The following is a 24,212-nucleotide window of genomic DNA, read 5'->3' on the forward strand; positions in this document are numbered from 1 at the left end:
CTCATATATTGTATATCATATGATGGACATCCAATTTTATGCCTATCTATCTTCAAAGTTATTATGTTAAGTTTTAATGTATCGATGGCTGCACACATGCATACAGTGAACTCTATATATTTTGATTAATTTGATACGAAATATAGGCTTTACATGCTGCTTTTAAATCGCTAAGCGTGTATTATATTATATTATATTATTTTATATTATATTATATTATATTATATTATATTATATTATATTATATTATATTATATTATATTATATTATATTATATTATATTATATTATATTATATTATATTATATTATATTATATTATATTATATTATATTATATAATATAATATTTATGATATGATATAACTGTTGAAAATATTGAGACCAGGCTTTTTTTTTTACCTGCATTGCTCAATAAACAGATGACCCATGGGTGGATCTTTACGGGGCCGCATCTGAGTTTATGTTTCTAACAAACTCCCTTTGTAATCTTGTGTTTTTGTTTAATTTTTTTTTAACAGAACAATAAAAAGTAAAGACTTCATGTCAGGGATTTCCTCCTTTACATAGTCTGATTGATTGAGATATTTTCTAAACCTTCCATTCCTGACCTGGTCAAAGAAACATGTAGGTCAACGTAGACAAAACAAAAAGGCATGTCAGGCTAAACAAAAATGCATGTCAGGCTGACATTTCTCTTCCACGCCAACCAATCCCCTCTCTCGTAATTTTGATTTTTATTTCTCTTCTCCCTCGGAATGACCGGTCTCCATTGAACCACAACATTGTCAAGTCCGTGACATCACCTGTAACAAGCCGCAGTCATTTAACAGATACATTCTCATGATCCCTGTTCTAAATGACCAAAGTAAAGCATTCCTTGTTGGATTGAACTTTGTAGAGCTACACATACACATCAACAATGTGTTGACCTATGCTCTAATTGGAATCGCGTAGATTGAATTAACAAACATATTTATAACAAGTAAAGCTGATACAATTAGATCTATTTATAGAACACATTTTGTAGGGAAATGCCCGTACAGTTGTCAGTTCAGACTCATCCATCTTGTGACGTCAGAATCCTCTTAAACGGCATGGCATCCTTCTGTTCGCTCTGATTTAATTAGCAAAGACTTTCACTTAAAGGGCAAATCAATTTTTAAGATACTTAATGTCACCTGGAGTTTTTTTTTTGCTTCGAATTGAAAAAAAAAGTATTTAAATCCGTTTAAATAGGCCTACATATAAGCTTAGTTCACACACTTCATTTTTTATACAGGTCTGCATGCATTGAATATAAACATACCATTATTTAATGATGTAATATTCAATGCACTTTTTTTGTTGTGCTGTCAATCTGGACGCGAATTAAGTTCGTTGTATTTCACCAGAATATGGTATTTTGTTAACTCTTTAGGCTCTCTTAAGGTTAGATCTTATCTTTTTATCTTATATAATAAAGACGTTACTTCAAATAAGAAGATGATTACATCCTAAGCGTCATGAATTCAGTCATGCATATTAACCAATGACCTAAATTCTGCCAAGTCACTGGTTTTCCTGGCTAGCTCAGGCAACCCATTCCATGCTTTAATAGCATTAGGGAAGAAAGAGCATTTGTACAAATTTGTCCTAGCATATGGAACTAGAAATGTGCCTGTATCTTTGTTTCTTTCTGAGTATTTTATTAGATTTTGTTTTTGTATTCATCATCATCATCATCAAACTCCATTAGAGTGAGGGCTTGAGAGGCTCAAATCCTCTCTTGCAAAAGCCCTGGACAGAAATCCTGCTGTCTTGCGTAGTGCATGAATGTTAGGGTTAGGGGTTAGGGTTAGAGAATTTTGGGTTTACCAGACCTGTCGAGACGGAGATCAGCATGTCTGGGGCAGTCAAACAGAATATGAGGCACGGTTTCCTCTTCTTCCCCGCAGCGAGGGCACCGTGAATCGAAATTTGGCCATAGCCGCGAGAAATATGAGCCAACAGGACAGTGGCCTGTCCTGCACTGTGCTATAATAGCTTGCTCAGGCCTGGACAGCCTCCACCACGGGAAAGTGCGGTCAGGGCGCCTCATGCGCTCCCAGACTCCACGGGCTTTTGTTTTTGTATTTGAAGATTATGGTTCAGTGTTTTATGTATAATTGCTACTTTACTATTGAATCTTCTGTCCTGAATTCTAAATTTAGTGATTTTACTAAAGGTATTACTCTAGTCAAATGTGAATATTCGTTTGTTATGAATTTCACTGCTCTATTTTGTGTCTGTTCCAGTTTCTTGAGTTGAGGGCTCCCAAACGAAAGTTGCATATTCTATTATTGCCCTAATCAATGTTAAATAACATTTTAGTTTTATGTTCTTATTTGAGTTATAGAATTTTCTTTTAATAAATCCTAATACTTTGTTTGATTTTTTGATAGTTTCATCAATATGGGGATTCCATCGGCTGGATGGTCACGATGTCTTCACGATAGTCCGGTGTTTGATTCTCCCTCTAGTTCCACGCACGTCGAGGTTTTTAGCTACTATAGGAAACTTTTTATTATATAAAGTATATGAAAAAAAACCCCACAAAACACACACTCACAAAAGCCATAAAAAACAAACAAACAAAAAACTCCTAAATCTAAACATCTATTAGTTTAAAATTTTAATTCCTCTCACTTTTGTGTTTGCATTTCTATTTTGTTTAAAACTGAAATGTCATCTCATCTCTGCCTGTGGTCCCTTCTGTGGCAAAGACCACCAACCAGCTTCTCCAGGCGTCTCGGTTCTGGGCGAGTCTCTAACAGTCTAACTGTCCCCACGTCTTTCACTTCTGCTTCCAAACTGCTTAAGTTCCCTGTTTCTTTGGAAGTTCCAGGCGAGGCATTGCCTTGTAATGTTGGATGCAGGGTTGTGAAAGGTGTGGCCTATCCATCTCCAGCATCTCTGAAGGATATCTACTTCAATGGGCTGCTACTTTGTTCTTTGCCACAGTTCAGCATTCTGGCATAAGACTCTTCCTGAGGCTGGTAGGCCTATTGATAAATACTCGAATTCTTTTTCATGGCAGTGACGGCGGTTCTCCAAGTCTTTGCTCCATAAAGTAGAATTGCCTTAACAATGGTGAAGAGCCTGATCTTGGTGGTGCTTATTTCCCTGGATCTTCAGGTGTTCTTCAGCTGACAGTTGTTGCAGTGATAAAAACGCCAACTAAAATCAAGCCTTGATCCTAGACTATTGACTCGAGTCCTAGCCCAATCACTAATTGCGAGGTAGCCCTTCTCAACTCCGTGATTGGAAGGAATCTCTACAAGTGCCATTTGTACACCTGGAATCGATTTTCAGCTCCCATAACTATTTCTCTATAGGGCATCCAAAGTCTGCCTCTTCAACAGTCGATTTTACCCCGCCACCGTTGCTTCCTCAAACCTGAAGGATGTATTACAGTTGGAGCTGACACCTAACTACGCTGAGACTCACGATAATATGACTGAATAGCCTTAAGCACCCGAGGCAGAAAGTTCCGCCTCTAAGAAGGCAACAACTGGACACTGGAACATTAGAAGTAAGTTAAATAGGGCACGCATATCAAAGTACCAAGCAGTTAATGTGATGATTTAAATTCTCTCACTTACCTATATACATATTTAAAATACATAAGATTTTCTTATTCCCCCCCCCCCCAACCACCACCACTGTTATCCCTTCCCTTTTACATTCTATTCATGAAATATTTATCTTTTAGAACTAAAATAAATTTTCCCTTTTCTGATTGTATTTCTGTGTTTCTGTTTCCCAAAATCCTAACCTTGATTGTGAGCTGTCGCCGTTAGAACCCAAAGATCTAATAGTGCTGGTCTATGGTCGCGGTTAGAACCCAAAGATCTAATAGTGCTGGTCTGTGGTCGCCGTTAGAACCAAAAGATCTAATAGCGCTGGTCTGTGGTCGCCGTTAGAACCCAAAGATCTAATAGCGCTGGTCTGTGGTCGCCGTTAGAACCCAAAGATCTAATAGCGCTGGTCTATGGTCGCCGTTAGAACCCAAAGATCTAATAGTGCTGGTCTATGGTCGCCGTTAGAACCCAAAGATATAATAGTGCTGGTCTATGGTCGCCGTTAGAACCCAAAGATCTAATAGTGCTGGTCTATGGTCGCCGTTAGAACCCAAAGATCTAATAGTGCTGGTCTATGGTCGCCGTTAGAACCCAAAGATCTAATAGTGCTGGTCTATGGTCGCCGTTAGAACCCAAAGATCTAATAGTGCTGGTCTATGGTCGCCGTTAGAACCCAAAGATCTTATAGTGCTGGTCTGTGGTCGCCGTTAGAACCCAAAGATCTAATAGTGCTGGTCTGTGGTCGCCGTTAGAACCCAAAGATCTAATAGTGCTGGTCTGTGGTCGCCGTTAGAACCCAAAGATCTAATAGTGCTGGTCTGTGGTCGCCGTTAGAACCCAAAGATCTAATAGTGCTGGTCTGTGGTCGCCGTTAGAACCCAAAGATCTAATAGGGCTGGTTTATGATTAATTTATTTTGTTTTATAGAATAAGGGAGATAAATATTGCGTTATTGACAGCAATGTCATTTTAATTATTTTTTGTCAGACACACATATGCTGAATCATTAATTTTTGTAATAATGTCCAACAACTAGCTCATAATTTTATCTTCAGGAAAGTGGGGCTTCGATTTGAAGTCAATTAACATTTAATAATATAAACAAATGAATAGAAAAAAACACAAACACGCACACACATGTGAAGTGATTAATTCAACAAATATAATAAAGTAAACATCTAAAACGTTGTATCATCTGTAAATTAAATGTATCTCTTCTCTCAGTAGAAATCAGAACAAATTAAAATTGAAATTTAGCACAAAGAATAACACAAATTTGACTAATTGTCTGCTAGAAATAATAAGCCCGCCATCTTTGAAGCTGTCCTACAAACTTGTTTGTACCACTGAACCTGATTTGTTGAAATCATTTGAAATTCTTTGAACATTTATTTCCGGTCTATACCACTCAGTCAATATTCAAAATCCGTCGGCCAGAGAAACAGACGAGCGTTACATCATTCGCCCTTGAGCGCGCAAGGTTTACTTTACTAGCATTTAATAACTAGTTCTAAATACGTCTGTTGTTTCTCCCTCTATTCTTTTATATTTTCTACTAACTGACGTTTCAGACTCAAGTTATTCATGTGTTGGTGTAGGTGTGGAAGCAAGTGTTTATATTAATTAGTGGCTTGGGAATATCGAGATTAAACTCTTCTGCACCACTGGTCTACTTGGCTAGTTCTGACATTCCATTCAAACGATCCTGTGGCACATGACAAAGTTCTTGCATCCCACCATAAGGAAAAATAAAATGTAAACACCTTTTCTTGATCAAAGCTAAGTAAACAGTACTTTTTAATAACTGATTGGCTAAAAGTTAAAATTGAACTCATATTTTATTTCTTTACTGATCCATAAAGTTCAATATCAATTTTAGATTTTTTAAAACATTTACATTGTTGAGTTAAAAAAAAATGAACAGCTCATTATTATGGTTTAGGTCAATCTATTATATGAAGTTCATCGTGTTGTGTTTTAATAATATCAGGGTATATTATATTTTGAACTTGTTTGGTAATATTACCCATGTTATCGTATAGTTCATTTGTCATAAATCTTCTTGCCAAAAAGAAATCTACAAATCAAACGAACAAACAAAAAAAGGGTCAATAAAACACAGCACCTTGAACACCCAAACTGTCAGGTGTTTATTTTCGATCGTGTCATCCCCCTTACTCTATCAAACATTCTAGAATGTATGGGACATTAGCTATTTTCAAAGATGGCGGATAACTATAAATAGCTCACTTTATAGTGTCTCCGGTGTAAATAGTATAGGGTAGGATAAGCCATGTCTTTTAAAAGATAGATTTAGATGATACTATTGGTGCACTTTTGTAAGTGCAGTAGAAAGAACTGTGTACATTCTTCCGTTAGTAGCAGTACGGAGGAATTATTAGAAATTTATGTGAACATAATGGCGGAACTAAAAACTTCAAAACGTATTTAAAATAATTGATGAACTAGCTAGCGGTAATGAAGAAGGTGCATATAAAGATCAACATTAACTCTTTGAGATATTTAGGTGGCAGCAGTCAGCTTTAAACTTAGCGTCATTGATTTTGCATATTTTATCTATTTATTTCTCTACCCATCTTTACTTTTTCTATTTGTAAATGTTTGTTTTTTAAAAAGATTTTCCATATTTCTCCATTTCTTCTGTTTCTATATTTCGTTAGAATGGGGGAGCAGGAAATAAAATATAAATGTAAACAAAGAGGAGATCACTGCGATTAACATTTAATATGGCTGCCCGAATAGTCATATATCATGAAACACACTGGATAAAGAAGATTTCAGTGTCATAAATTTGAGGGAGTAAATTTCCATACAATTATTTCATTTCGATATAGGCCTAACGAGAGTACTTTCCAATTGATACATTTTATTGTATAACAGTGGCGTCACGCGGGGGGGGGGTGCGAGGGGTGCGGCCCGCACCGGGTGACACCCAAGTGAAAAAAATATTTCACTTTTGGAATAACACAATTAAAAAAAAAGTTAGTGTCAGTGGTTAAATATTGATACATGTTATTCACAATTGATAAACAAATCTATAAATATTTTAAAAAATATTTCGGCTAAACATATTTTTATTTTTTAATGAAACTCTACAAATTGTCCAAAACGTTACATCATACTTTATATCTTTCAGCTGTATATTAGCTGCAGGCTTGAATTTTAGCAATGTTTTTATCGAATTTATTGCAATAATTACAAGCATTGTAATATCATTGTAATATGCCAACCAAAGTATAAAAAAGGCGACATTCTTCAGACATAAAATATTGAAATCTCACATGTAATTAATGTAAATTTTGCAGAATTGTTAATAAGTGTCAATTGAGATTTCTGAAGATGATGATGCAATTGTAGATTTTGAATATGATAGAAACTCTAGCCAAGATGTAGGAAATGTTACAATGAATCAGTGGAATGATATAGACTTTAATATTTTAGGGTTAGTTTCTTCTTGCCGTGTGCCAATGTCACATAATTACGTAGAAAATTATCCAGAGCAAAAGGAAAACTACGCAAGTTGTTAAGAGAATGGTTCTGATGCTATTTGGGATGATTTAATTAGCCACTTAATAGCAAGAAATTGTATGTTTTTGTTGTCAACTTTTTTCAACTAATTTTATAGAAATTAAATTCAAATGAATAACTTAATTAAATAAGTGTTTGAAATAAAGTCTGAAATTGGAATATCAAAAGACGTATGAAGAATAGTCATTAGGATTGGAAAATGGAAAAACAAGGGCATCCGGCTACAAATACAATTGGGAAGAAAGTCGTTGCTATGATTGATGTAAAGAAGAAAACAATGGAAGGATAAATGGCACGGACTGTTTCTATAAAATCAGAACATTTGACATTTCGTGACCATATTAACGACAAGTCTTTATTGAACATAGAATTCCCATAAGATGATGGAAATGTGTGGATAAAACCCATAACTGAAAGTGTATATATAATGTTGAAAAGTTTTTTAATGTTTTAGAAAACCACGTGAAAGATATACATATAAGAGTCAGAATTACTCTAAGCATCTTTGTATTTTGTTTCACAGCACACCTGACATAGTACACACTGATCAGATTCATAAGTTATAAGATTTTAAGGGAGAACAAAGCTGATGAGATCAACTTAATATCTTAAAATGTCTAGACAGGGGTTTAGGTTTGTGTTAGCTTGAAGTTGTGATATGTCGAGCGCAGGAATATGAAAAAGTTTCAATGTCTGGAGCCATGGAGGAGTACAGAAGATTTTAAGAACCAACAGAAAAGCTATTTAATAGATGTGTATAATATTCACTTAATCTGTGTGGTCAACATTCTTTTCCAGAAAATGCTTCTTGCCTAAAATTTTTGGTACAATGGCAAAAATATTTTCGTTCTAAAATTATAGTCTTTAGAGGCGCAGCTTAAGATCTACTGCCAGAAGTCTTTTATTTTACCTATCTTTATTTTTTTATATTTTTTTTTGCGTTGAAGGTGCACTAGAAAGCCAAAGTTACATAAGAGTAGTCCTAGCTTTAAACTATTGACAAAGTGGTGGCTAATACAACTTTGTCAAAAGCATAATACGTTCGACAAAGGAACAGACGACACTTTCACAACGGGCAAATTTATTTAAAATGGAGATTCGTAGATTATTGATAAGTTTTCAAGTTTGAAATCCAGAAAAGAAAAAAACATTGTAATTTACTTAAGGTTGCATTGTTGCAAAATTGAACTATAGATAAATTGTAACAACTGAATTTTAAAATTTGATTGACATTTTATAGTTGTGTTTAACAATCAATCAATGTAGTGAAGAATAAATTGTTTGTAGAATGGCTCAAAAAAAAAACACCAATTTTTTTTTGATTGGGGGGGGGGGGGAGCGGGGGGGGTGACACCCTGAGTTGACCGCACCGGGTGACACCCACCCTATTGACGCCACTGTTGTGTAATACTTTTTTTTGTTAACTAATTGAAAATATGTTTCAATAGCCCCCAGTGTGAAAAGTAGAGAAGCAGACTGAAGGAAGATAGAAACGCAATGTTTGTTGTCTCTGTGGACTGAACGATCAACGTCAGATACAACGGTAAAGAATGCTATTGTCTGTGATGTTACACTTGCAGTTGTGCAGAAGTCGACCGTGCAGACGATAACTGAAGAGGTCACCTGGTTCGTGGCATGATCCTTCCGCTCCTTGGCATTCTGGTAAGGAAGAAAAAAAAAATTAAGCATGAAAACAAAAAATTGCCAACAGACTTGCTGGTTAATGTCTTCACAAAAAGGGAGTTGACTCTGATGACATGAGAGAGTAATAGATTCTAAGATCGTCAATTTGTTATTAACAAATCTTTATATAGGGTTCAAACTTCAGACTTCTGCTAAAAAGTAAAGGGATTTAGGTCCCTTTGAACAAACAAAAAAAGGTTACATGGAATGGGAGATATTTAGATTGTTTGAAAAGTTACAAAGAACTCTTACAGCTACAGCTACAGTCTCAAGGAAAATGGATTGTGGGTTACAAGGTATTGTCCACATTCAAGTCTCTCGGATTGGCTTTTTAATAATCTGCTATGTAGAAAGGGTAAAATACATCCTAAAACGGATCTATATTTTTTGTTTGTTTCACATTTACCTAAACAAAGTATGGACCAGAATTAAAGGTCAAAATTTTGTTTCACGTGTAACAGTAATAATATATATTGTCTACAATCTAGATAGTTAGATAGATAGATAGATATAGATAGATATAGATAGATAGATAGATAGATAGATAGATATAGATATAAATAGATAGATATAAATAGATATTATGAAATAGATAAATAGATAGATTGAAATAGATAGATAGATAGATAGATAGATAGATAGAGATATATAGTTTGATATAGATAGTATGATATAAACTAATTAATAATACTAACTAGGTGTCTAACAATAGACAGATATAAATATGGATAGGTAGATAGATATGGACATATAGATAGATATAGATAGCTAGATAGATATAGATAGTGTGATATAAATTAATAATACTAAGTGTCTAACAATAGATAGATATAGATATGGAGAGATAGATAGATGGATAGATAGATAGATAGATAGATAGATAGATAGATAGATAGAGAAAGAAAAAGTTCCCGAATTCATATCAGCTTGTAATACTTATATGTCTTAGCTAAATAATAATTCTTCATTATAAAGGTTCTGTCATTAGAGTAGTGCACATGCAGACACATTCGATTTAAAACCTAAAGTGGCGCTAGTTTCCCACTTACTGGCATTTCTGACGATTGGTTGGAAGTAGTTGTATCCATCGATGGTAGTTTTAGTACAGGTGTAAGTTACACATTTCTCTTCCCACTCATCTCCCACAGCATGACATTGATGGCTACCATCCTCACACGCTGAAAGTAAAGACTTGACATAGTCACATTGAACATCAGCTAGGGGGAGAAACATTTGATGCCGTGAGCCATGTCACTTATAGTGGAGTTAGCCATGCCTCTTTTAGAGGAGTCAGCAATGTTAGTTATTTAAGGGGGCCAAACCCTACATATTTAGCCATATCTGTGAATAATGAAGGATTAACTTCTTGTGGTGGTATCAAACTAATTGCCAGTAATTTTTTTTTTATTGATTCATGTCTTGTCTACGCTAATAAATAATTGTGCAAAGTTTCAACTTGATCCGAGATTGGGTGTGGGATAAATAACGTGTACAAACTTTTTACCAGACAGACAGACAGACAGAGCTAATATAAGCTTCGTAAAAACAACAACACATTATTAATGTATACTATAACTACTGCACATAAATATAAACATTCATTTAGACCAATACAATTATCGTTTCTTATCCTGTATCTTATTTTTCTCTTTTTACTTGTAATTATTATTTTTTTTTTAATTTTTTTTTCTTGTATTCAAATGTAGATTTTGTTCTCTTGACATTTAGAAGACTTTAAAGGGGCGAATTCTCTTGATTTTGGTGTTATCATTTCATTTGAAATGTCGCGTTCAAGAATTTAAGGCTCAAATAAAAGAGTTATGTATCTATGCTGATCTCTCTGGCGCCCCACTACTATTTAGTCCGATTTCAACTGGTACATTAACTCCTCCGGGACCGTGGTCTGTAGAGGATCAATTAGTCACACAGCAGTCAAGAGAATCACTTCAAATGTCAAGAATCAAATTAGTGAAACAGATTTTCTCCCCTTAGTTAGATGATCCAATGACATTCGTAGGGAAAAAAAAAACGAGACAAAGTTACAAGGAATGAAATAGATCAGGAAATAGAATATCAACATAAATGTCACAATAATACTAGATATAAGATGGAAGTAATAAGGAATCAAATATAAGAACAAGAATAGAGAAAATAGTCTTGAAACAAATCAGATGGACTCATTCATTATTGGTTTTCATTAATAACTTTTTTTTTAGAAAAAAAAATATGTATACAGTGCTTTTTTTTTTTGTGACGGTACGCACTTGTATGGCGTACCGGAACCTTTTTCAATGTGGGGAAAAAAGTATTACTTGTATTTTAACGTTTATTGTTAATTTATTAGTAGATAAAAGTTAGGCAATCCATCACTGAGTACCGGCGCCTATATTTTTACGTGAGTGTGAGAGACAGAGAGAGTGAGAAAAAAAAAAGAGAGACATAGAGATTGAACCCGAAAGAAACAATGGCTTGCTAGTTGAAGATACTTTCCAGTGAAAAGTGCATTTCTACTTTTGTTCCCGAATCAGGACAACAAGTTCAAGAGCTACTTCCATTGACCTATCTATGTCCTAAGTATGTGCTACAAACCTACGCTAGAAGAGAGAAAACATGTAGCATAAAAAAGTTTGTCAAAATATCCCCCCTCCCCCCCTCTTTCCACAGCGCTAATGGAGGTGTGGACTTTCTTATTCCATTGATTTCTTCTAATTCTTCAATATTGCAATGGATCTTTCACGTCAGCCTGCACAATCCATTTCTTCTATTCCAGTCCAGCGAATTTCCACTTAACAGTGTGTGAAAAGTGTTAGGTCTATTTATTTATTTAACTCTTTAAAAGTGTGTGAAAAGTGTTAGGTCTATTTATTTATTTAACTCTTTAACAGTGTGTGAAAAGTGTTAGGTCTATTTATTTATTTAACTCTTTAACAGTGTGTGAAAAGTGTTAGGTCTATTTATTTATTTAACTCTTTAACAGTGTGTGAAAAGTGTTAGGTCTATTTATTTATTTAACTCTTTAACAGTGTGTGAAAAGTGTTAGGTCTATTTATTTATTTAACTCTTTAACAGTGTGTGAAAAGTGTTAGGTCTATTTATTTATTTAACTCTTTAACAGTGTGTGAAAAGTGTTAGGTCTATTTATTTATTTAACTCTTTAACAGTGTGTGAAAAGTGTTAGGTCTATTTATTTATTTAACTCTTGGATGAATGTAAAAAAAAAAAACGACAACAAACATTTGAGTCGTGCGAAGGAATACCCGGTTGAAAACCTGTTCAGAATAGCCAAATTCAGTTTCAAGATTTTTGGATGCCACGCCCCAACCCTTCCCCCCACCTAGAAATTCCGGCTACGCCCATGTATAAATCTACTCAGAGTACAGACAATTCTAGTTTGGTGGTAGAGATCCAGATTTTACTCAGAGTATAGAAAATTCTAGTTTGGTGGTAGAGATCATGATTTTACTCAGAGTATAGAAAATTCTAGTTTGGTGGTAAAGATCCAGATTTGCAAACATTACTAGACAGCGGTCTAGACAAGAAAATTGCATCTGGTTGGAGATATAGTATTCACATTTTGTATTAATAACTTGTATAATGTAGTCTTAGTATATACATATGTGTATTGTCACAAATTAATTCAAGAAGTCCTGCTAATGATTTCTACATAAGAAAATGCACAAAATATTCCTCAAATTCTATTTATTTAATCAAGTCTTTATTATATACACGCAGGAATTCCAACTGATGTGTGTTCAAAAAAAAAAAAAAAGAAAGTAAGCCAATGTTAATTTGAAGATGATTATATTTTGAAAAGTTGTAACGGTCGAACCAGAGTTTTCCCACTTAGCTATGTTTTTGTTTTTCCATAGATATACATAAACTGTCAAATTTGTAGGCAAATTGTTTGAGCCGTTTTTGAAATACCCATCCAGTGTTTTGTGTTCCATCCAGTTTCCAGGAAGAGTTTAAAGACTATAAGAGGACGAGCAATAAGAATAACGAACCAAGCAAAGTTACAAACAAAATAAAAACAATAAAGAAAAAACTAATGAACAAGAAGAAGGCAACAGCAACATACCAACAAAATATAACAACAAAAAGAAACTCAAAAAGGGAAACCAACAGAGAACAAATATTGTAAATACAATGAAGTAATTGAAAAGAAGAGATGATCAGTTTTAGTTCACCATTTTCTCAGAATGTGTTAGAGGGAACAAAATGTGTTTTTCTAATATGTCTGGCTAAGCTAATGGCAGTATTAGGACGCACATAGACCGTAGTCTCAACTCTCAGTGGATTCCCACTGGCTACACTATGTTTAGTCCATAACTCACCTTCAGAGATGATGAAACTGGTCCCAAAAATACATTGATACTGCAGACATTTGGACATGGTCGGGTCAACGAAGGTATGGCTGTGCGCTATCAGGTCTCCGTTGACTTCACAGTGAGAGCCTGGAGACAGAATTCTATGAAGTTATTAACTTTCTCTCTCCCCCCAGCTGAGTTTTTCATTAACATCGCCCACCATAGAGTCGGATAGATCTAGAATTCGTTGCTCAATGTAACTTGGGGATATTCCTTTTATTTCGTCCAATTCCCCATTTGGCAATGATTTTTTTTTAAATTTATAATTAATCCAAGCAAATATTATGAAATTATAAAAGTTTTAAAATATCGTATAATATTACCCCCCCCCCCCCCCCACCCCCAAACAAACACATTGAATCACAAAGACAAATCGCAAGGATAGGAACAGATTTTTCATTATCCTTTACTATACCCAGGGCCGAATTTAAGGGCCGAACAAGAGTCACACGGTTAAGGGGGGGGGAATCCACAACCAAACTAAGAAATACACAATACATAAATTTGTAAATAAAATATAACTTAAAAGGCATATTACCATATTATTATTATTTTTATTCTAGTATTTTTTGTACAAGCGCACCTGAATCAAGGCCTACTTATAGCATTACACGAGGGCTGGGCATAGACACGGTCACGGATGCAGTTTAAAACAAAACAGATGACAGCTAGCACATTGGAAAAATCCACTCTTACGACAAGCGATAAAGAACTTGTTTACAAGCTCGACAAAAGGACTTTTCGTGGTTCTACAAACATGTCCAGTGTTCTGGTTGATCATCAATCATCAATGAAACATTTTCATGCAATTGGCGCTTGGACTGAGCTGAAAAACTAGCCGAAGGAAAGAAAGACAATTGAAAATCAAACACAAAGAAATTGTGCCAAAAGACTCAGCCCTGGAACAATAATTTTAAAAACGTGCAGTCTCTTGCGGAATGGCACTGTGGATCAATCGTTTGAACCTAATAATAAACATTTTTGGGGATTGGTCTAATTAAGAAAGTATGATTCATGCTTAGAAGATTACTTACAAAGTATAAAAAAAACGAAGAAATTCAAGTCACGAGCATTAGTAGTTCAAAAAAATTCAAAATGAGGTAATTAATCTTATCAAACTGATGTCGTCATAAAAACTTACAATAATGTTGAAAATTGGAAATGTTATTTCATCAATTTGGACTGCACACCTGATGCTGGTCACCAAGAGCAAATGACAATGACATTGCAGATATGCAACATTGTGAGTACACCAATAGCAATGAAAGAGTGTTTTTTAGGATTCCTTACGACAGCGCTGGTTTTGGTCTCGAGGAAGCATGCTTTAAAAAACTTGAAGTTCTGAATGTTTGCCAAGGATACGGTAACGGAGAGACTATGAAAGGCTACGTCCTCTCCCAAGTGACGTTAGGGCTTTGGGCATTGCTCAATATGTACAGGAAGCAGGTCTCGCTATAGTCGTGATGTACAACAAAGTCTGCTAGAACTCAGTCCAAGATTATTTTTGTGACTTGTGAATGTCACGGTCGCAATTTATTTCTTAAAGACATGACGAAATCTTTGGATCTAGCAACGGCACTCTTTAGAGTTTTGCATCAAATTCACTTTATGCGCCTCAACACAGAGCGATGACATATTTTGAAAAAAATGTGTAAAAAAACCTGAAAGTAAAGTTTATTTCAAAACTACATAAAAATAAAGAAGAGATACTGTGAAATCTGTTCGTTTTCAAATAGCAGCAGTGTATGATGCTTAGGTAGAAGTGGGTGAAATGCCATCGATCCAAAAGCAAGAAAAGAAGCAACTTCATTGGCTACACAGATACAAAAGTTTCCATTTTTTGATTAATTAACCAACTGTTACACTTTATTGTCTTGAATTTCGTCAGAAAATAGATGCAATGGAAAGACTTGCAGTTGAATATTGCACTGGAATGTATAAAAAGTGTAACCAAGTAGATGAAATAAACAAAAGAAAATGTATTTGAATACGCTCCAATTTCAACCAGAGAATTGGCTCAAAAATTAGTAATGGACCTAAACGAAACTACATTTCCAGTTGCAACAAGTTTGAGAAGACAGTGCTAACAGTTCAATGATGAAAGATGAATGAATCACTGACGACAAAATCCAATAGAAAATTTTTTTTATGTTTTTATTTGAGATCAAACAGTTTTGTCGTTGGCTGCATCTTGAGTGCACTTGAGACGTCACTTTCGTCTTTGGTCTCTGGATTTCTGCACAATTTGAACACAAAAACATTGCAGCAGAAGTCTAATCCAACGATACGATAAACCATTACTTGGATTGGAATAGTGTTGAGATATTGATCAAAAGGATTTATGCAATGAATTGCAAATGAATTTCAACCAACTTTCCAGCTTCTGTTAGAACTGTTTCGTCTTTAGACTTGACGTTTTATTGAGGATCATAGTTTGATTCAAATGTCGTTAAGGCTGTTCGTCTTTCATCAAATCACTTGTTTATGGGGGGGGGGGGGGAAGAGGTTGAGATCAATCAAAAACTATTTGAGAGAACGACACAAGAACTCCTGAACTGTCTCTTTGTGTTATGTATCAAACAATTTATTCGAAACTTTCCTTCAAAGCATAAAAAGTTGATATAAAATAAAAGTGTACGACCTCTGCACAAATATGTTTTAAGAAGCCTACGGCATGCTCCGATTGAGCGCTACGAAAATTGAATTTTAGTTATTTTTTGGTCTAGATATAGATACAGGCAGGTTTTGTTTAAAATAAACTGCCTAATTTTATTTTTATCAGTGTATTTTTTTTTTAATTTGGAGACACCTAATTACCTTCACCTAGGCAAATACCTAAGGCCGGCCCTGACTTCACAGTCACAATCCAACATAAAAAGCCAAACGTTAGATTCACCGAAAGTCAAAATAATTTAAAATTAGCTACTAAGAAATATGGATTGGAAAAAAAAAGAATCAAAATAAATTACCAGGAAATAATCGAATCAGGAAAAAAAATCTCTATAGAGCTTTGAAGAAGGCGGACGTCAAACTGTCTACTTACCAGGCCCATAATGACCATACATTAATTCTGTTGAACGTCTGTGCCAGCCGGGCAGACAATGAATGGAACCAATGATTGCCACGAGAATCAAAGATTGTAAAAACAATCTCAGTAACATGTCTGATGGCTGAACTCCTTGTGGTCAGTTTTTCAGCTTTGCAGAGTAAATTCTGGAACTATTTCAGTCCAGGGTAATGTTCTATTTTTAGATCTAATCTGAAAAGTGAGAAAAGAGTGAGGGAGATGAATGTATTTGAAAAGCAAATATATTTCTGTTTTATTCATGTTTGAAGAAGCTTTTTTGAAATAATAATTAATTATAAGGCTTAATTGTAGCCAAAACTCCAGAGAATATCTATATTCAAAAATTGAGTGATTGAAATTGAAGAAGCAATACTACCAAAGGATATGCTATCCCGAGTGCCTAGGTGTGGTTCACCCTTTATTAAGTCAAGTAGAGCTTAGTCTGATAGTTACCAGATAGTTACAGATAGTATGTTGTTTTGCTGATATTAAATAAATTATTTTACTATATAAGGTCAAGGCCATTCATTATCACCGAGAAGGAGCACAATTCATCAATCTCTGGCTGTGTTTGATCGTATGTTTTTACAAAGCTTACAACTCACTCTGTCTGTCTGGTAAAAGATTTGTACACGTTATTTCTCCGAAACCCAATCTCTTATCAAAAGCTGAAATTTCGAACACATATTTCTTTTACCTGACAACAGAAGAATCAATAAAAAATTTACAAATTAGTTAATTAACTATTAATTATTCTGTTTGGCGTCACGAAGAAGGAAAAGAAATTATACTTGACTGAAGTTGTGGTATAAGCTGAATTAGTCATAAGCACCTCACTAGCTGAGTGGTAAGTATGGCGGCTTGAGGAGGCGTGAGTCTTGAGATTAAATTCAGGTCCTTCGTCTTTTTTTTAATTTTAAAAATGTTTTTGAAAACCGATTACTGTAAATTTCACCCAGATATCCCTTTCTTTCTCTTCCCGCCCTTTTTTCCACACTGGTCCAAACAAGTGATATGATCATAGCGTACAGAGAAAACTAAAGGCATGAAACAGAGATAAACAAAAACTATTGGTAAAAATATTTCTAATCGCACAAATGTATTTGTTGTTGCCCCAAAGTGTTTTATTTCTCACCCATGCATTCTCCGATCAAGTTGATACTTTCATCAATTATTTATTGTACCTAACAAAGCATGACTCAATAAAGAAATACCCAATTTGTCAATTAATTATTGGTAATTAATTGTTTCGTTCGATATCACATAAGGGAAATACGTTGTACATTATTGATAGCTATAGTTTTAACGGTGGAGTTCTTCCCATTTAGATAGGCTTTGTTTTTTTTAAAAAGGATTTAAAAAACATTTTGCTTGTTAGAAATATATTTTGTGTTTTGCTTGTTCTTTACGTTGTTTGTGTTTGTTACTGTTATAGTTACTGTTATAGTTACTGTTATAGTTACTGTTATAGTCACTGTCACTGTTATAGTTACTGTTACTGTTATAATTACTGTTATAGTTACTGTTATAGTTACTGTTACTGTTATAGTTACTGTTGCTGTTATAGTTACTGTTACTGTTATAGTTACTGTTACTGTTATAGTTACTGTTACTGTTATAATTACTGTTATAGTTACTGTTACAGTAATAATGTTGAGTCGGACAATTGTAGTCAAACTGAATTACCATTTGTTGGACCACTAAAATTATCTTAACAAGCCAGCTAGGAGCCAATTAACAATAACATATTTTTCTAATCAATTGATTTGATTATGTATGAATTATTATGGAAGCCTATTTATACGTATCGATGCGTCACTCTGAGTTATTTTAATCAGAGATAATTAACATATTCACATTATGTAAAGTTATGGAATTTCTCTATTTTAGTTTTGACAATCTTTTAACTGCTTGACGAAACTTACAGTGTTTTAGTAACTAGCTCTTAATGGCAGAGAACTTGATTTTATATCTCGTCTTATCTTATCTTATATATATTACTTAGATATTATATCAATGTCATTGAGAGATGTCATAAAGTATTGTCTGTATTTGTAAGCTAAGACATATCTCTTGGGTGTATGGTTCTTTCAGATTTGTATGAAGCACTTTGTATTTATAACTTACGGAGGAATGTTTTTATATTACATCATGGATTTGTAAATTATGGACATAGGTCTTTCTAAAATTATGCGAATGACCATTGACATGTCTGCTAAGTAAAATCACTTAGTCAACATTTCTCAACACACACACACACTCACGTTGACCCAGATCTAGAAGGAAAATGAATGAGATTTGGCAAGAACAGATACTGCGGACTTTTAGAATTGAGTGCGGACCACGGGCAGCCGAGTCTGGGGAATATCTTCTGTGAGGAACTGGACTGCGGACTGTGATTCAATCATGACTGTCTCCAGAGAGAGAGACTTGTTCACTCAGACATATTTACACCTTCATCACAAATACTAAAACTAAAAGAAAGAAACTCAGCCAATTTTAGAACTAGTTTAGATATTGAGTGTAAAATTCAGAAAATAAAGTGATATAAGATAAAATTTGTCATGATAATCAATAAAAAAGTATTTCCTAAAGTAAGGTCACCAAGGTCACCCACCAAGGTCACCCACCAAGGTCCCCGGACAACTGCTAGTACTAAAAGAGAGCACGGGAAGATAAAACCTTAAAAAGGAGGGGAAAAAAGGCAAAATACACTCTGAAACTAGTCTTACAACTTACTTCAATACATCAAAGGCTGCCCGACTACTAGAATAAGTCAATAAGTATCATATTTCTCTAAGGAAGTGGGTAAAGGCTATAGTGTTATATGCATGAAAATTCCTCATTTCTGAATTTTTTAAACCAGATAAAGTTTTGAATTCGATTGCTGGATAGCCATTGCAATAAACAACACAGTTAAAGCCGGACATTTTTACACTTTAGGCCAAAGCCTGCAGGATGGAGGATGTGACCTCAAAAAGTAGGACATGTCCTCCTTATGTCAGACTTCTGGTAACCCTAAGCCTGCCTAAGCTATAGGCTTGATTTGAAGTGGAGTGCTTACATACATTACCACTTCCGGCAATGACAACCTCGAGGAACCAGACCTATATAGTATACTAGCCGCATAAAGCCTGCGGGCTTTAGTTTGGGTATTACTGATCTGGTGGATTGGATTAAGATCTATGTCAAACATGGCGAATGTTTCCTTCAGATTAAAAGAAAAAATTTGACCAGGAAAATGTACGTACAGTGTGCAAATGGGTTCACCAGTTTAGCCGACCTATTGATATATTGAGAGAGAGTTACGTCTTTCATTAATTGCCTACTTAAGTTGTGTTTTGTACGTATAATTTTGATATTCATTTAATGCTATAATTAATGAAGTGATCTTTCTGAAATTTTATTGAAATCATACAACATGAGTTTATTTGCGACATGTCAGCTGCATAGGATAATGAAAAGTTGTCGAAATAAATGATTCAAATGTCTAACAATGACAAATGTATGAGTTGATAATATATATTGATAAAAAATCTAATTTATTCCTGATCTTTACGCAAGAAAATGAGCTTCTCGTGACAACGAACTGACATCATGTTGTCACGGATTTATTTTCTGGCATTCGTGATTTTCTTTCGTGTTTAAATAATACATTTCAACAATCTGTAGATTAGATCTATCTATCTATCTATCTATCTACCTATCTATCTATCTATCTATCTATCTATCTATCTATCTATCTATCTATCTATCTATCTATCTATCTATCTATCTATCTATCTATCTATCTATCTATCTATCTATCTATCTATCTATCTATCTATCTATCTATCTATCTATCTATCTATCTATCTATCTATCTATCTATCTATCTATCTATCTATCTATCTATCTATCTATCTATCTATCTATCTATCTATCTATCTATCTATCTATCTATCTATCTATCTATCTATCTCTCTCTCTCTCTCTCTCTCTCTCTCTCTCTCTCTCTCTGTCTATCTATCTATCTATCTATCTATCTATCTATATATATATATATATATATATATATATATATATATATATATATATATATATATATATAAAAAATTCATTAGCGTCCTAATGTCTTAATTGATTAGTTCTTTGAGTGTTTCCTTCGATCATTCATTAGTTATTGAGAGAACAACAATCGCTCTATAAGTTGTATACAGTAGTCTTTTTAAAAAGGTGTTTGAAATGTTTTTGTTTATATTTGACATGTTTTGTCAAATTGATTTTTGAGTATTAGTATAGTTTAAACAAGGAAGACACAATTTTGCAGGGCCGGTCCTAACAATTGCGGAGCCCTATGCGAAACTGTTTGCGCGGGGGCTAGTCTTGGTCGGAATAAGGATAACAAGTGAAAATTAAGATTTTGTATTAAAAAAAAATTCGACTTTGTATTTTATTCATTTTTTACTATGTATAAAATTGCGAACCTTGAAACCTAAGGCATAGTTATATGCCAGTAACTATAACAGTAAATAAGGTGTTGGAACTTTCGGCGTAAATTAAAGTCCCTGATTTATTACATTTTATTACATGAAAGCTGACATTGCCTTCTTCTTATCGCAAGTAGGATTGGCGTTTTCGCAATAAATGACACTCATAAATGACAACTTTGTCTATTTTTAATGAGATCTTTATGAGTTTTTAGGAGATTTTAATAAATGCAGGACATTTCCAGGAATTTTTCGTATATAATTTGCAATTTAATAGTTACATATAGAATAATCGCGGGGCCTATGAAAGCGCGGGGCCCACTGCGACCGCATAGGTTGCAGTGGCCTAAGACAGGCCCTGCAATTTTGTACAAAAAAAATTCTTTTCGCTGCTTTATTTCCTTTAAGTGGGTTGTAGGGCATCATGAAAAGCTGCCGCACTGGTCATCCTATACCCTTGCTATGCCACTGTCTGAAAATGTGCCAATGTGTGTGTGTATCTAGTTGTGCCATTACCTTTGCGTTGATTTAGACATCAGCACTTGACTACACCCGATTGCCAATTTCTAGTATTCACATTATCATTTTAATAATTAATAACTACATGACAGTGTCATTTCCGAAAACCTAATCCATGCATTCGTAGAGTCGGGATCCTAGCGGTGCGCCGAAACAACAGGCGGCTCTGTAATGAACTTTTATAGATCTGACATTAACTTCTCTTTACGAAGCTTAGATCAACTCAATATGTCGGTCTGTCTCTAAGTCTGGTACAAATTTTGCACACGTTATTTCTCCCACTTCCCATTCTCGGATCAAATTGAAACTTTGCACAATTATTCATTGCCCCTAACAAATACTACACCTAGGATCTTTCTGTAGTATCTTAGTTCCATTGCTAGGATCCTATTCTCGGGATCTGCAGTCAGCGCCCGAAATTCGCAAGCGTATAAGAGCAAAAAAAAATTGACCAATTATTTTATCCATTAATGGTAATTAATTAATGTTTGATATAGAAATCGGGAAATAAATCTTACAGTATCGAGAATATAGCTGTAAATATGCGGCTCTTTCCCTTACATAAACTGTGTGTGTGTGTTTTTTTAAAAAGGATTTTTATTATATTCTGCTTGTTTATATTATGGTGGCTTGTGTACACACCAAGGTCGAGTTTGAAACTCGACTAGGAACAGCTTGTATTGGCTGAGCGCGTCAAGACGGCACGTACATCTCGTAGTTCCAAGAGAGACACAGTGTACACAGTCTGGGGATACAGATGGACACAGTGCACACAGCCTGGGGATACAGATGGACACAGTGTACACAGCCAGGGGATACAGATGGACACAGTGTACACAGCCTGGGGATACAGATGGACACAGCGTACACAGCCTGGGGATACAGATGGACACAGGGTACAGATGGACACAGTGTACACAGCCTGGGGATACAGATGGACACAGTGTACACAGCCTGGGGATACAGATGGACACAGTGTACACAGCCTGGGGATACAGATGGACACAGTGTACACAGCCTGGGGATACAGATGGACACAGGGTACAGATGGACACAGTGTACACAGCCTGGGGATACAGATGGACACAGTGTACACAGCCTGGGGATACAGATGGACACAGTGTACACAGCCTGGGGATACAGATGGACACAGTGTACACAGCCTGGGGATACAGATGGACACAGTGTACAGATGGACACAGTGTACACAGCCTGGGGATACAGATGGACACAGTGTACACAGTCTGGGGATACAGATGGACACAGTGTACACAGTCTGGGGATACAGATGAACTACTGACTATAACAAAGTCAATGAAAACAACACTTACCCAGCGTTCCCTAGTCCAAGTGTTTGAGTGGCTTCTGCTGGACAAGGTCACTGTGTAAATCTACAGAGATGTGAGAACAATTAACAATGACAGGGCGAAAAATAAAGCCAATGCTGTTTATAATTAATGATTATAACAATGTTGAACTAACAGTAAATATGTTCCTTTCTTAATGTATTAAAAGTTCATTTCTTACTGTATTAAAAGTTCGTTTCTTAATGTATTAAAAGTTCCTTTCTTAATGTATTAAAATAAAGTTCGTACATAGAGATGAGATTAAAAGCAAGGAGGCTATTTTTTTCCTGGCACTTTGTAAATACTTTACGATTGTAAACGTTTACAAATCCAAAAAGCCTTTTCCCTTTTTTTTAATTTCTATAAACAAGATAAGTTAAACTTTCTATAAACAAGATAAGTTAAACTTTCTATAAACAAGATAAGTTAAACTTTCTATAAACAAGATAAGTTAAACTTTCTATAAACAAGATAAGTTAAACTTTCTAGTTCTATACACTAAAGTTAGTTTCGGAAACTCTTCTTGATTGTACTATTAGCACTAATATATACAGATTTTAAAAAAGCTAAAAAAACAACAACTAACTTTAACAATGAAGTTGTTATATCTAGATCAACAGACTCAGTTCCTAATGGTGCCGTGAGTTTCCTGCAGCTTATGATGACTACATTCCTATTTTGTCCAACCACACGCGACTTGTATGCGAGGGTGGCTGAGCAGGAACTGACAGTGTGGGTGTCAGCATAGTCGGCCGTCTGGATGTACCTCAGGACGTCTGCACGCATGCCGGCACGCCCCAAAGTCATTTGTCTAAACGTGAGAGGTTCACACAATAAATATGAATAATTATGGATTAAAAAAAATGTGCCTGTTAATTAAGATTTCACGCAGGGTAGAACTTATGGCTTGCTCTTGTAGTGGGTTGAACCTATTTCTAAAGAGCGCAGGGCATTCAGGTGCTGTGGTCAAAGTCGGGCAGATTTGTTAGTACCATTGTAACAATTTCTTTAAAATCAATGATTCATCCAGAACTGGTTAACTTAATCACCAATAATTGTCCTACATTACTTTTAAATACTGTCCAATCCTGTTCACTGGTCAACCCGGTTATTAGGCTGAAAACGTTCATGTCCCATAGTAATTCGATTATCCGGATACGACTGTTTATATCTCTATATATTTGACATGGCGGTGAATAAAGCACTTTCTAATAGCTGTGTTTTATTATTCTTATCTTATCTTATGAAATTCACAAAAAAGAAGATGATTACGTCCTACGCGTGTTTTGTGGTCAACCCAGTCATGCATATTAATCAATTCAGTTCGATATATCAACTGAGGGAATAAGTCAGGGTAAGATAATTAAAAGTTACAAATAAGAAGAACCGAAACAACTAATCTATTAAAAGTTGATTAATAACTCTGATAGCGCGTCAAGAGGTTTAGTAAAATAAGGAGGGGCTGATAATGAAATAGTATTGAGACTATTCATTGAAACCTGAAGATGACGAACCACCCACTTGGACTAACATAATTCGAGATAACTATAAATGCATTTCTGACGTGTGGTTCAATACTTATTCATAAGTCTAATAAATACTGATTGATGCTG

The 24,212-nt window shown here is 34.9% G+C and overlaps 1 protein-coding gene across 1 annotated transcript; it reads right to left on the reverse strand.

The window, feature by feature from the left end:
• Window positions 1–8,483: 8,483 nt before the first annotated feature.
• On the reverse strand, window positions 8,484–23,343 carry LOC106055993 (uncharacterized). The gene is made up of 6 exons (XM_013212529.2): window positions 23,186–23,343; window positions 22,585–22,644; window positions 16,242–16,457; window positions 13,166–13,285; window positions 9,881–10,009; window positions 8,484–8,807 (listed from the first exon to the last, which is right to left on the reverse strand). Exons 3-6 carry the CDS (start codon window positions 16,357–16,359, stop codon window positions 8,680–8,682), a joined length of 495 nt encoding a protein of 164 aa, XP_013067983.2. The 5' UTR covers window positions 16,360–16,457; window positions 22,585–22,644; window positions 23,186–23,343; the 3' UTR covers window positions 8,484–8,679.
• Window positions 23,344–24,212: the final 869 nt, after the last annotated feature.

The sequence above is a fragment of the Biomphalaria glabrata genome, chromosome 2 (assembly GCF_947242115.1).
Source record: "Biomphalaria glabrata chromosome 2, xgBioGlab47.1, whole genome shotgun sequence".
NCBI classification, from domain to species: Eukaryota; Metazoa; Mollusca; class Gastropoda; family Planorbidae; genus Biomphalaria; species Biomphalaria glabrata.